The following is a 17,148-nucleotide window of genomic DNA, read 5'->3' on the forward strand; positions in this document are numbered from 1 at the left end:
CTCAGAGCACTGATAGCAATGACAACTTTTGGACAAATAGTGTCTGAAAGCACATCCAATATGTTTATGGTATTGTATATACAATACAATACTTAGTTTATAATATATTATACACTCGACTACCGTATTATCATTATATGACATTAATATTTTTTTATTACTAAATTATGTACTTTTATTATTATAAAATTTAATATATTTTTCTAATTATTAGTTTTAATTTAATTATTTAGTAAAAAAATCTCTATAAATAATATGAAAACAATATTAATACAGTACATACTAGTGCTTATTATTAGTTTGATTATATTGAGTTTGCTAAAATGTGTAATAAATATACAGTACCACATCAATTGTAATACACATTATATGAATAGCAAAAAAAACGTAAAGTAATCATCACTATATATATATATATAAAACTCATGAGTAAAGAGTTTATGGTTTAGTATAGATAAACATTTTTACCATTATATAATTTTTTCTTATAAAATTTTATTAATTATATTTATTCTAAAAATGCACATACCGCTTTTTGTTTAAAATTTATTAATTTTTTTTAAAAATTTACCTAGTAAGACTATTGGAGAGAGAGAGAGAGAGAGAGAGAGAGAGAGAGAGAGAGAGAGAGAGAGAGAGAGAGAGAGAGAGAGAGAGAGAGAGAGACAGAGACAGAGACAGAGACAGAGACAGAGACAGAGAGAGAGAGAGAGAGAGAGAGACATACAGATCACCGACACTAAGCTCTCAAGATATCAGTGCGAGTGAAACAGTTTTGCACATATAGTCAGTCAGTCACACAAATAAATGAAAGTGTTTTTTATTTGATTGTGTATATGTTTGTGTGTGTGGTTATATTAATTTGCTAAATAATATACCATTATTTTTTTAAACATTTTATTAATTATTTATTTAACTAATAAAATATTTATACAAACAAAAATTAAAATACAATATTTAACTTTTTACTGTATATTATAATTTATTTTATTTATTAATTTTTTTTTTGATAACTTTAATAATAAACTTTAATATATAAAATATATAAAATTATGAAAAATGTTTTTAATAAATATTTAATTTTAACATATAAATTCATGATATTTTAATAAACTAATATGATTTATATCATAAAAAATTCATTTCATGTTAAAACAGTGTTATTACAGATACTGTTATAAACTATTATTAAAATAAAATACAATCTAAAAAGCAGTATATAGTTTTTGTAATAGAAAAATACTATATTATATGAACTGTACATTTATAATACTCAAACCTATTTTTTTGATTAAATAAAATCAATTGTTATATGAGAAGAAAAATATATTATATATATCTTGAGTTTTAATATTTCATAGTTTTGTGCAATTTATATATATAAAATTAATATCTTTCCATAAAAAATAAATTATAAAGTTTTTCCGAATACAAGTATATATATATATATATATTTGAAAATTTAATAATTTTAGGTGCTGTAATATAATATTTATATAATATAAATGCTTTATTACTTATTTTCAATTTTTATTGTCGTAAAAATTTACTTTGAACACTTTAATAATAATGATACTAATAAAATAATATTTATTAATGTTTTATTTATTACATAATTTAAAATACGAAATGTTGTGAATGATATTGATAGTAATATAATTAAATATTTTATTATATCATATAAATAAAAATAATTGAACAATGGATCCGTTGGTAATGCAAGACAAGTATCTTTTCAATATATCGTCAAACTCTACAAACATAACACACCAAACATTGCCAACATTGGAGGCACTGTCCGATCCGTACCAATCTATACTATCGGTTATCTATATTATTACTGCTGTCACAGCATTTATAGCCAATATAATTGCATTGATTATGCTATTAGGTCGGAGCCGAAAGTCACAGCAATTAAAAAAATATTTATCAAACTTAGCGATTGCCGACCTATTTGTGGCCCTGTTTTCCATACCGTTTACATACGTAGACCTAATGTATGGTCAGTGGATATTCCCGTTGTGTTTGTGTCCATTTGTGCACTTTATTCAGATCATTGCCTGTACTGTATCTATATATACACTCATTGCCATTGGTATCGGCAGGTAATCATTCATATTTTATTCAATACTATTATTTTTATCATAAAAATAACTTTATTTAATGTATATAAATATCATAAGATTTTTTCTTGTAATCTTCAAAAGTTAGACAAATATAAATATTTTGTTTATTATACATTATATTTTTATATAACATTTAAGGTATATGTCATAATAGTATGATATTTATATATTTTATATCATAGAAAAAAATAAATATTATACTATATGTATAGTTTAATATTTAAAGAAAAATATTGCAATATAATCGAAAATCGATAGCTTATGACATTAATATAAAACACATATACAATATGATTGTATTTTAAACATAAAAACTATAAGTGCATAGTGTGTGTGATTTTTTGAATTTTATTGTGTGTCAAACTATAGATTATTGATTAATAAATCTCCTATTATATCGAAAATACGTTAATATGGCATAACTATATATACAGTTTCTTTACTATATGTGATCAAAACTTTAAATTAGATGTTAAAATAAATCTATTATTATTTTTCTCTTATCTGTTTTATTATTAAATAAATATATATATATATGAAATTATTTAAATTACTTTTAGTTTACAATTTTTATATGTAGTATATTTATATTTTTAAATTAAATTTCATTTTATTTCATATAATATACACTTTACATATAGGTTACTGCCTAATAAGCAAAAATGCAATTTTTAAAATAAAACTTATGTTACTTATTTTTGAAAATGCAAACAAAATTTTTTAAATACAAATATAAAACAATTAAAATTTATGTTATATTATTATGTTATATTACTGTGTTATTTATTTAATTGTTCAATTAAGTAACTAAAAAATTTAGATAGTAATAGTTTATTTTATTTAATATTTTATAATTTTTTTCATTTTTGCTTATTAAACACTAAATTGTTTATTATTATTAATTTTAAATTTTTATGTTACTTGAATTAAATAATTTACATGTACTGAATATATATTTTTGATAATATTGAATATAAATGTTTTATAATTTTGAATATATAATCTCAATATCCAATCTAATTTGAATTTTTTTCATATAAATATTATTGTATTATACAATTTTATCAACGAAAATAATATTTATCCATTTTTTAAAGATTTGCCTGTATGTTTATCTTGAATAAAAAATTGCATGTTTATAAAATATGCATAAAAAAAGTTTTTTAGTTTTATTTTGACATTTTTAAAGTACAATAATGTTCAATGTTTGCAAATTGTAAAACATTTATTTCAAATGTTGTAGGTTTTAATGTTTTACTGAAAATATATTATAATGTACACTATATTAAATTTTTTTGTATATTTACTTTTTATAATATTATATATATACAGTATATACCAAAACATATGTATAAATAAGTCAAAATGTAGTGTATGACTATTTATAAGTACTCATGTTTTCACATAAATATTAATAATTTATTTATAAACCAATATGAAATTTTTTTTCAATAATAAATATTTGTATTACAAATAATTATTAAATAACTATCAATAAAATAGATTTTATTAAATACTAAATTTAATTATTCAATTAATTTTATGTTTACTGTAAACTATATATTAATACGACTAATAAATTTAGTATTATTTACAATAAATAATAGATATTTTTAAAAAATTAATATTTAAATATTTATTATTATATTTTATATTTTCAAGTTTAAAAATATGTTTGTTATTTGTTTCATTTGTCTGTCTATTTTAATCAATTATTTTACTATTAGATTCAATAGTAAAGCATTTTATTGATTACTAAAAGTATATTAAGATTTCAATATAATATGTTTACGTAAAAATATTTTACTGTTATTATTAGTAAACATACCTTTAAGCAAATTATCTTGAAATTAATATTAAAAATAACACATGCATATATAATATAATGATAAAAATATGCGACTGAACTATATTTAGTTTAAAATTAAAGTAAAATTTAATTTAATTTTAAAATAACTAAATTTTTTGTTTAAATAATTTTTTCTTGTGTTCACAATATGTAAATAATTAGATATGAAATATGAAATTGTTATTTTAAACTTAAATTTTAGATGTAAATCATTGATAGATAAAAATGAAAAATTCATAAACATTATAAACAATATTATCTTATATTACAAACTATTTAAAATTTATAATATTATATACAATACAATGTTTTTTTTTAAATTTTCAGAACTACTAAAATTGATCTAAAATTAAATATTTATAATATATAACACTTCAAAATATATTTTTAAATAACATAATACCAGATTTAAATCATAATACTAGAGTACATTAGTTTATTAAAAAATTTATATGCTATTTATTTTAAAGTATAATATTATATTATAGTTTTTTTTATATATATACACTCAGAATCAATAGCATGTGAGACTTTTTATGATTTAATAAAATATCTAATACTATAATTACAAATAATATGAAATTAGCTTTAGATAATGATATGGTCACTAAAAATTTTGTATAAAGTTTATCATTAATCGTTTTTTAATTATTTAAAAATAACTAAAAATTTAAATAGCAAATTCAAATATTACAAGCAATAATAAATTATGTTTCCAACAAATTGTCACTCAAATGGACTCCATTTCACTGGATATTGATTTTTAAAAAGTTTAATTTGAATCAATGCTGATTCCAATGGAGTCTATTTAAGTGCCAATTTGTTGGACACACGAAGCTATTGCTTATTATTTTAATGAAAATTCTTTAGTTATTTTTAAATAATTTAAAAACTATTGAAAATTTAATATCCGATTTCTGGTGAGTCTATCTTAATTTTAAGCAAATTTCATATAACGTGTGTTTAAGGCTAAACACGATTTGTGCTCTAAAGCTAATATTATCATATAAATAATTTCTAATAAAATAGAAAGTTATACTGAAATTGAAATAAATTATATAATTAAGTTCTCCACATAAAAGTTCTATATTAAGATTAGTTAAAAATTTTAACAAATATAATACTGTATACAATTTAAAACGTGGATCCAAAAATTGTAATCAATTTTTCCAATAGGATGGGCATCAAGTCATACTTGTAATTATATAATAGTTTATAGTATTTATGAGTACACTAGTTAACTGATGCGGCCATCATCATAATGAATAGAAATCTACTTAAATAAAAACAAGCTATAAATAAATATAGATTTTAGTAATATATTTATTTAAACAAATAATATAATGTTTAATAGTACAACAATAAATTAACAAAAACTTTTATATATATATATATATTTATTAAATGAGAACTAAATGTTATTTTGGGCATTATTTATGTTTATATTTATTATATAAAATTTTGAGTCGCGCTTAGCATTAAACACACGTTAATAGAAATTTATTGAAGATATTAAACCATAGAGTCTAACATTGTATTGATTCCGAGTGTATATTTTATGAGTTAATATTATGATTATTTATTTAATATTTATTAATGATATTCAAAATATAACAATTATATTATATAAAAAATAAAAGTTTAAACAAATAATTAATGTTAAATAAATATTTACCTTATTTTATATTTTTAATATTACATTATTACTATAGATTTAATTAATAAAGTTAATAAATAATATTTGTTGAAACCTATTATTATTACTGTTTATAATTTGAATGACAAAAGCAAAGATTTCTATTATATTATTTAATTTAATTTTTATGTATTTACATAACAATAACTATATATAATAATAATAAAAATATGGTGTAATATATTTCATAGTATTTTAATGTTTTTCTTAGAAAATTGAAATGTAGTTAAAAATATTAAGATTTTATAAGTAACTAAAATTTCCATAATATTGTTATTTATTATAAGTAGTTATCAATTTTTGTAATAAACAATTCATAAACAACAACAACAATACATTGAGTTTTTTAATAATATATTGAAAAACATATTTATAAGTTATTTTTATATATTGTGTTTTATTAAAATTTACTTAATATATTCATAAATGCAAATTAATTGTTTATTGATAAAATATGGTTAGAAATAAATTTAATTTAGTTAGAAATATGCAATTTATTTTTTGATATATATCTAATATATATTTATTCATAAGCAATTAACTTGCATTTACAAATAACTTAAGTTTGCTTTATTAAATAAGATTTATTTGTAAAATTATATATTAAATAATTAACATATACAGTAAATGAACATAAATTACACAATTTTTAATACAAAAAAAAATTATAAAAGAAAATTATTATTTACTACTGATATCTCTATATAATAGTAAATTAATGTTATAAATTATAAATTTAAAACAATACTAAACTATGTTGTTTTATGATGTATTTCCGTATCGCATAAATATTTTTTGAGCTTTAAATATGTAATAAAATTATATTTTAGATGTAAGTAAAGTAGTTAGTCGTGTACTTAAAGTATTATTTTAATAAAATTTGTTTAAAAGTTTTTTATTAATGTTTAGAATATTAATTTATTGTGTTTAATGTTAAATATTATTTTAATTATTTTTACTAGCAAATTAGTTTTTTTCTAGATTTAAAATTTTAACAATTTTTAAAATGTACAAGGTATTTTTTTTATTCATCATGTATATACAGTCTATGCAAAACACATTTATTTTTTTGTAAATATGTGATTTATCACATAAAATACCTATATATAAATTATAAAGTATTAATATATTATAACTGCATTTACGTGTTTAATATCTATATATTTAGTATAAATTATATATATAAGTATAATGTACATAAATTATATATAACATAATCAATGATAAAATATAACCAACATTACAAAAGAAAAAATGATACCATTTTATGAGATTAAGTATAATATTTATTGTATAGTATAGAAAAAAATAAAAAAAATTAAATTTTACAAAAAAAACATAAAAATAAATCTTGTGGCATTATCTTTGTCTGAACTTAACTTTGAAATCGACTTTAATGATGAAAACCTATTGTAAGACACGGATATATATATATATAATGGATATAATGAATAATATATATATTTAAAAATTATATAAAATAAAAATAATTCTCTACGGGTTTTATAAATGTAAAATATTTTTTATCACTAAAAATGTAAAATAATTTCATTTTGAATTAAATGTGCTAACAATTTATATTTAAATTAAATATAATTTTAAAAAATAAAAATTATTATATACTGTATATAATTTAGTTAAAATTTTATTCAATCATTTTATTTATACGGTATCTTATGATATAAAAAATCTGACATTTTTTATGTTTTAAAGTATCATAAACTTAAGCATCATTACATATATTTTTAGCTCAAAAAATTATTTTTTAAATAATACATTGAAATTAATATAATACTGACTATACATTAAATACTATAATTGATTTAGATTTGTTCAAATAAGGCTTCTATAATTTCAAGGAAAAAATAAACAATAAAAACAAAATAAATAATAATTTATATAATAATTTAGTAAATGTCATAACAATATGTAGAAATAAGGAGGAGTCGGTTGAAAATGTTTTTTTATTTATTTATTTAGTTGTCTTAAGTGAATAATGTTTAACAAAAGTTTAGATGACTTAACTAACTTTACTAACTATTTTTAATTTAATATATATATATATATATATACTGTACTACAGTATAAATATTAATTTTAATTATTTTGCATCCTATGAATCAAACGGTATAACATATTAAAGATAAGTATAGAAATAAAATATTTATCAAAAAATAAAAGCTACGACTAAATCATTTATATACTGTATATTCAATATATACATTATGTATAAGAATTTGTATAATTTATAACATATAAATTATATGATATAATATATAGAAATTATAATTAATATATTAAGTGATTGGTTGTATAATATGTGAATGTTTTATAACAAAAAATAGCTTTATTAACTAATAAACGAAATATTTAATAATATCTATATTATTGTAAACTTTATATTGTATGTTGTACTGTAAATGGAAAACATTTTATGAATATTGATTTATCTTATTATAATTAGTTGTGTTTTATATAAATTATAATTATTTAATAGTAAAATAATAATGATTTATTAATTATAAACATTTATTCAATTAATTAATCTTAAAAATAATATACCGGAATAACATTTAAAATTATAATTGACGATTACATAATGGCAAATGTTTAATTTTTAGTTTTTATTTATTTATATATGCTAATGTTCTGATAATTAAAAAATATAATCTTTTAATAAAATGATTTTTTATTGGATACATTGTGTTTAGTTTTTTTATATAAATTTATCCAATTATATATAATCTTATTTCATACATATTGCTTTAATCTTTACATGCAGTGATAATTATGTAAAACATGTAATATATTTAATTTGTTTAGACTGTACCGTTTGATTAAATTATAATAATATACTGAAAAAATTGACATAAAATTTCTATATATTCACAAAAAATACTGTATCATTATTGACGTTATGAATATTAATAAAATTTTTATAAATAATAATCATAAGTTATTCTAGTGTTATAAATAGATAAATTAATGTTTTATTATTATACTATTAATGTATTTAGTGAAAAAAATGTTTAATATTAATAATTATTCAAACACAGTATTTAACTTATAATCAGAATTTAATACATTAATTATGCTTTATTTAATATATTATACATAGCTTATATGTATTAGAGATTTAATAATAATTATAATATTTTTTATTATTATTATACAAATTAAATTAACGTATATATTCAATTCTAAATGACCAATGTATTTAAATAAACATATTTAACAAAACGCATAATGTTTATATATCTTATTTACATAAATATGTAATATAAATATTATTATAATATTAGAAAATATAAGTGTGATTTTATTTTTATTGTATAAGCAAATAATTATAAAGTAAAGTATTATATTTATATATTTATTATCATATGTAAAAACAATAGATATTTGATTTAGTGAAAATTTAAATTTGATTTAGTTATTTATTTTAATATTAATTATTTAAGTAACTAATACTATACATTGTAAAATAAACAATACCGTAAAATTATAATCGCTTCTGTAGTCAAACGTTTAATTAAAATTAATTATGAATAAAGTTATAAATAAATAAATTAATAAAAATATTGATTAAATATTCTATAAATAATTAATGATTTTTTTATGAACAGGTATTTTGCAATAGTAACAGTTCTCAACCATATGAGGATGCGATTGAAATCACATACAAATCTCATAATAATCTTGATTTGGATATTCAGTATAGTAATGGCATCGCCCTTATTGTTCACGGCTCGGGCCTCACCCTTCAAATACGGCAACGAAACACTATATGACTGTCGCGAGACATGGGAGGGACAGCTAAGCGGACGCATATATACTGGTGTTATATTTGCCCTGACATTCATTTTACCGTTCATTTCCTTAACATTTGTTTACGGATCAATTGGCCTAACAATAGCCCGACACAAAATACCGGGAGATGAGAGCAGCACTGGTAGTGATGACAAAGCACTCACACATAAAAAAATTAAGGTTTGCCACTATTTTGTTGATTTATTGGTTATATATATATATCATATTTATATTGTTTTACACCATCATAATCAACAATAGCTATATAATCTACTGTATTTGATAATACAGTTTAATTGATAGTTAAAATAAAAAACTAATTGAATCATATAATCTACTTCATTATTTTGCAAACATTTATAAATTATATTTTTAGAAATATAAAAACAATTAACTACCAAAAAACAAAATAATTAAGTGTTATTATTGAACTACAACATTGTTTTAACGATAATTTTGTTTAACATTATTTGCAATACTGTATGTAAATAATTAAGGTTAATTGATATCTACTATACAAAATAATCTAGAATTAATCATTTAGCAAATAATTTTATTAATAGTACTAAAAAATACTAATGTAATCAGTAAATGATATTAACTATAAATCTTATGCTAAGAATAGCTGAGATTTTTATTAGTATAACTGTAATTAATTACATATAAACAATAATAATCATCTGTTTTCTACAATTTAATGAGAAATGCATTAAATATACATTATTTATATTGAATATTATTCTAGCAATAATACATAATATTTGTATATACTATATATATAGTAGCAACATATCTAAACTATTGCACAACAAATGCAAATATTAACAAACACAGCAAATATATATATATATATAATTATATATATATATATGATTTATGGATTTGTTTGTCAATAACAATATTATTTCTTCAAATAATAAATTGTTTGTCAATAGTGCCAATCATATAAAATACTATAAAGTATAATATTGTTTTTTAATAAAATAAAACCTTTTTTTATTTTTAGCACTTACTGTAACATTTCATTTTATAATACTATATAATATTTTTTGACAACATTTATAGAATATTATTGAATTTACTTATATATATTATTACAGTACATAACTGTATATTAAATTGATGGCACACCAAAAAAATTTTACATAATCATTGATTTACAAATAATATCTATAGTATTATACTATAATTATTTTATTATTTTTAATTGACATATCATTAATAATTAGAATAGCGTATAAAATTATGATATACAAGCTTAATGATTATTGGTGTAATTATATTAACTAATATTAAATTATTAGTGATATAAATTATAATAATTTGTCAACCGTGTAAAAACTCGTTAATAAAAATTATATTTTGTTTAATAAAATCAGCAAAAATTTTCATTAATCAATTTTATTATTAGTATCAAATACAAATATTTGTAAACGATTATTACAATTTTTATTATTAAATATATATTGTATTTATAGTAGAGATAACATTTATTTTTGTTAAAATACATTATTTTTATTTTAAAACATTAAAATATAAGTGATATATTTTTCATAAGCTTTCATATAAATATTATATTTAAATATAAATAATATATCTTTTGTTTATTTTTTATAATAATGTTTGAGTAAGACTTTTAAAATGTTTAAATGATCCAATAATAGTATACATTATATAAATTATATTTATTATATAAAGTATATATATTGTACTTGTATTGTAATATTGTAGATTGAAAATGAGATATAAATTATATCATATAACACAACAAACTATTAGTTTGTTGAGTGTGTATGTAATAGGATATAATCAATGCACAAATAAAGTGAACTTGTTAATTTCAATTACAAAACTAAATTTATTATTTACACAAATTACTACAAAATATATTGTTTGTCAATGAATTTTATTTTCAATTTAATATACAGTATTTATTTTAGTTAAAATGTCAATGAAATTTATTTTACAAATTTTTATTATTTAAATGCTTTTGACAGATTGTATGGATTTTTATGTCGAAAGTAATTTAAATAGTATTGAAATCATTGTTGATAATGTCAAACATTTTTCAAATAATTTTAGAAAATAGCATTGCATTCATAGTATTAATAATAAATCTAAATTATTGCATGAATTAATAAATAATTGTTATGTTAATCTTTAATATGACATATAAAGTTTTTAAATATTTTATAAATTATAATATCTTTTACAATAATATATATATATATATATATGTTTAATATTTTATTTGTATATAAAATATAACTATTTAACATTAAAAGTTAAACTATAACATTTTTTCTAATGTGTTATTTTATTTTTTCTTTAATATATATAATTTTTAAAAATATATGTACATAAAAATATGATACCAGAACTATCAAATTTTTCAAAAATGTTTTATTTTTCAAATGTTATTATATTAAAAAATAAAARTGTTATTAAATGTAAATATATTCCATAAGCATATAGTTTGCCGATCGATGTATAATATAATATAAYATTTTCATCAAATATATAATTTAATATATAAGTAGCTTAAAATTTCTTTAAAAATTATTATTATTATTATTAGTTTGTTTAGTAACAATGTAATAGTATTTAAATGATGTTAAACAAAATAATAGTTTTGTTATATTTTTAGTTTATCTTTTATATTAAATAAATTTTTATGAATCAATTTTAAAAAAGGAAACATTGACTTATGATATACTTATCATTCCATCAGAAAAATTAAATAAAATAAAATATATTATTATTATTATTTAGAGTATAAAGTTATTATTGTTTCACAACATTATTAAATATTTGAATCAAATATTTATTTTTGACACTTACTGTTAATTAAATTAGTTATTTTGATACAAAAACATTTAAATGATATTATTTAAATAAAAATTTACGATAAGCAGCTTGCATTTTATGTAATGTTTCAAATTTTACTAATTTAAAATTAGTATTAAATGTCATTGACATTGTAAGCATTGTAATCGCATTTAAAATAAAAATGTAATTTGAGACAAAATTTATTTCTTAAATAAATACATAAAATAAAACTCATTAAAAATATTTTAAAAACAACTTTTATTTCAATTAGTTTTAGCGATTATTTATTTTTCTAATACATTAGATGAGACAACGATTTTAATAATAAAATTTTAAGTTAAACAAAGTTAAATTAATTATAAACTAGTATTTTTTTGTAATGCAAATATTATACAGTCTATTATTAATAAAGATTAAATTATTCAGTATATATTATATGTTTAGTATTTTCAATAATTTAGCTATCTAAACTTAACATTTATAAATATTGCATTTACTTAAAAATTTATTAACATTATCTAATTAAATATTAAACTTGTTATAAATAAATAATTATAAATAAATAAAATATTTAATAGAAAAATGTATTATATATTTATAATATTTTATAACGTTGTAAATATAATTTCATTATATTAATGTATTATTTATATTTGTTTGATTTACTTTATATTGTTTATATTATATTTCAATTTATACATTAAAAGGTAATTTTTTATGTTTATTATAGTTATTTAAGTATTTAGCATTACTATAATAAACTTTCCATTTTTCTCAAGTATCTGTATAATAGTTTGATGTACTTTATATGAATAGATTATAATAATAAATTAAGTATACTTTCAATAAATTATTTTTGATTTTTGAAGTCCCTAAATGTAACATACAATATAAAACTATATCTAAAGTGCATTATATAATTATTTTATAAGTATATCCAATATATACAGTATTTTGATTTTCAACATAATTATCAAGTATTATAAAAATTACAATATGTTTGTTATATTATTGTAATAAAATAATGCAACAAATATTTTCTAACAAATCTTATAAAACACAATATCTTAATATAATAGAAAATAATAATAAATTGTTATATTATAATAGTATTGTTAATTTAACTAAAGACAAAAGCTCAGTCATTATTAATTAAAAAAGTAAATAAATCATAAGATTATTATCATTATTATGATTACAATTTTAGAAATTGAAATATACAGCAAAATCAATAAAATGTCAAATAAAAATAATATAATTTATTTTAATGTATTGGTATAAAATATATTAGTCTCTACTAATTTTTTCTACATTTTATTATAACTTTTTTAAAATTTCAATATCAATTGCAATTATCATAAAATACTATTAATTAAAAATATTATTTTATAATTAATTTATTAGATATCACTGAATCAGTTAATATCAGTTAATTATTTAGATTATAATTTTGATGTCATTCAATCTATACTATTGTGGTTCAGATTTTACTAATGTCAGCTCATATTGTTTTATAATTATATAAAATAATATAATATATAAATAAATTTTCAATTGTTGATATAAAAATCACCATGTTAAATTTTATATGCTTTTTATAAATTAAAACGGAATATATATATATATACAATGTGTCCAACAAATAACTTAACAGTCAATCAACTTTACTATATATAAAAATTTACAATAAGGTATTAAGTTATTTGTTGGACACTCTGTATAATAACATAATTAGAAATGCCTTTCCTCTGTCCAATTCCCTTAAGGACAGACAATCTTATTAAACTCAATAACCATTTATAATAATTTTGGGTTCATATATATACCGTATATATTATATATATATATATATATATAAACAAATTAATTATTAAAGTTTCAGATTTTCTTTGTGTAATTTTAGAAAAGTWTTCATTAATCAATTTTTTTGATAAAATATCTAAAATAACGTAATATTACGCAACAATTATGAATTATATTATATTTCATTTTTGTAAATATGATTATTTATTATAAAACGCATTTGAATTGTATTTTTTTTTTTTTGAATGCAAATATCATATAAATTTTATTACAAACATTTATTAAATTCTGCATGAAATAATCTTAACAAATAAAATATTTAAAACTTATTTTTAGTTTATTGCACTATGTATACAATTTTATAATGATAAATTAATTTTATTAAATAAATAACTAAATAAAATTTTATAAAAATCTGAATATGACATAAATATTTTATTAGTACAGTATATTAATAATTAATAACATATAAAATATATATTGTATAAGTTATATATTATAACCCACCCTTTATTACTTCTAATTCACTTAATAATGACAATATAAGACATAAGTCATTGAATACTACAAATAAACTACAATACTATTTCATTAAATATTATTACATTAAATATATCTAACCTTTTGTTAATTGCCATTATTATGATAACTAATAACTATGTAATAACTATTCAAATTATGTTAAATAATAATAGTAATAATAATATTTATAATAAACATTCTGTATCTTTTGTATTAAACAAATTATTTATTTATAACAATGAATTTCATAGAAATTAATAATTTAAAATATAATAAATATTACACACTTTTCTTTATAATCAGTGATTAATCACTTGTCTGATTATAATTTGTTAATAAATACATTTATTTTAAATAAACAATTTTTATATAAAAATATTTTTTAACTAATCTTTTTTTCAAACCTTTTAACAAATAGGTGGTCAAAATGTTATTATTATTGGTCACAACATTTGCAATATGTTGGACACCTTTGCAGACATTGAATCTGATGTTATGGTTGTTTGATTCCCTCCGTCAAGTGGACGATAGGTTTCATTATTATCTATATTTTGTTATATATTTTTCGTGTCATTGGATCTCCTGTTTGAGTTCAATCATAAATCCAATAATCTATTGCTTTCTCAGCGAAAACTTCAAAGTAAGCATAAAATTATTTATTGTCTTTATTTTTCTTTAAACAAAAACAAGATAAGAAAAAGTTATACTTAAATAAGGTTTATATCACTTTTTTATGTTTAAATATCATTATATTATATATTAGATGTTGCCTAACCTAACCAATATATATTTATATTTATTATATGATGTAATTTACAATGTTTTATTACAATTGTTTCACAAAACTAAGAAAATTTTAAGTTAAATTTGACATTTTGATATATTGTTTATAGTATCAAAAATAAAACAGACATTAGATTTTATTTATTTTTTTTTGATAATTATTTTTTTTAAAAATGACAACTAATACTACTTTGTACTGTATATGCATAAATGTATTGTACAAACTCAACAACAATTGAAATTCATTTTATAGTAATTTTTTTAAATAAAAATCAGCTCAATATATAATTTATAGTTTTATATTTTACTTCACTAACTAATAATAAATTATATAAAGATATTATTTTGTTTTAGTAATATTCACATATGTTACTAATGTTATAAATCAAAAAAAWATATATATAAAATATTTATAGACATAACAAAATATCTATTTACTATATACAGTGTATATCTTCTATGTCTACACTAGAGTTTTGTTTTATAGATAATTAGTTTTTTTCTGTAACTGTAAATCCATTTGTTTCATACGATACACTTATTTATTGTACATTGAGTTTATAAATTTATCTATTTTACACAGTGTATTACACAGTAAGTTATTTAATATACGGTATATATATATATATAGTAAGCTTACTTTGTATTACAAGCTATAGTCTAAAATTCAATCAAACCATTTTAAAAAAATGTTATATAAGTAGTGTACTGTATGTACCACTTATTGACCGCAAAATATAAAAGTGTAAATAAATTTTGTTTTAAATTGTGTAATTTTAAAATTGTTTGCCATTAAATTACTCATCCTATTAAAACTAATRTATAATAGTTAATTTTAAGATTTAATACTGAATTATATTATTTTTCAAAACACTATGCAAACAAATATTTCAGTTAATTAATATACTGTCGATTATATTGATAAATGACTATAAATTAAATTAAAGAATTTAGAAAATGTTGGATTATTTTAGTTTTTTATAAAYTTATATATTTTACTAATTATTTTTATTTATCAAATTTTAAACAATAGTTACGTGACTTCATAAATATTATGACCTGTAGTGCCAAACGAAAGGCCAAAAGCGAAAGATATCGCAAAACGTTTGGAAACCCGAACTCAATGACAGCTTTCAGACGCAAACACATTAACGTTAGGTTCAATGTTCACAACAATGTCTACATCCCTGAGCCCACACTTAATACTGTTTGACTAACTGTCAAACCTTACAAACTATTTGTGCTAAATTTTTTTACTATTTAATTGAAATGTGTGTAATTTGAAAGTACAAAAAACAGCTATTTTTTGTTAATCAGTTACTTTCATTGATAACATGTATAGTAGTATTATTATATGCCATTAATAATTAAATTTAATGTTTTTTAAAAAAATATATAAAACATTTAATTTGAAATATTTGTCATTCCATTCAATTAATTATTTAAAACAAATAAAAATTTTTAGACTAAATTCTAAAATCATTATAAATAATAGAATTTAAATTAAATAACATTATAATTTTTAAAAATATTTTTTCAACCTACACATTTATTAGTATGATACATTTTATTTTATAATAAAACTATAATAATATAATTTAATTATATAAAAATATTTAAATCATATTTTAATAAATGTAAATTATTTTGTAATATAAAATAATAAATAATTTGATTTGAAAAAATAGCAATATATTATATACTATTTGTAAAAATATAAATTATAATAA

At 17.6% G+C, this 17,148-nt stretch overlaps 1 protein-coding gene across 1 annotated transcript; it reads left to right on the forward strand.

Moving 5' to 3' along the window:
* The first annotated feature begins 1,701 nt into the window (after window positions 1–1,701).
* Window positions 1,702–16,631, forward strand: LOC128955688 (substance-P receptor-like). Its single transcript, XM_054301358.1, has 3 exons — window positions 1,702–2,105; window positions 9,298–9,661; window positions 16,452–16,631. Exons 1-3 carry the CDS (start codon window positions 1,702–1,704, stop codon window positions 16,629–16,631), a joined length of 948 nt encoding a protein of 315 aa, XP_054157333.1.
* The last annotated feature ends 517 nt before the right edge of the window (window positions 16,632–17,148 follow it).

This window comes from Oppia nitens, unplaced genomic scaffold, assembly GCF_028296485.1.
Source record: "Oppia nitens isolate AA-2021 unplaced genomic scaffold, nextdenovo-longstitch-racon4-pilon3 scaffold2_pilon_pilon_pilon, whole genome shotgun sequence".
In the NCBI taxonomy this organism is placed as follows: domain Eukaryota; kingdom Metazoa; phylum Arthropoda; class Arachnida; order Sarcoptiformes; family Oppiidae; genus Oppia; species Oppia nitens.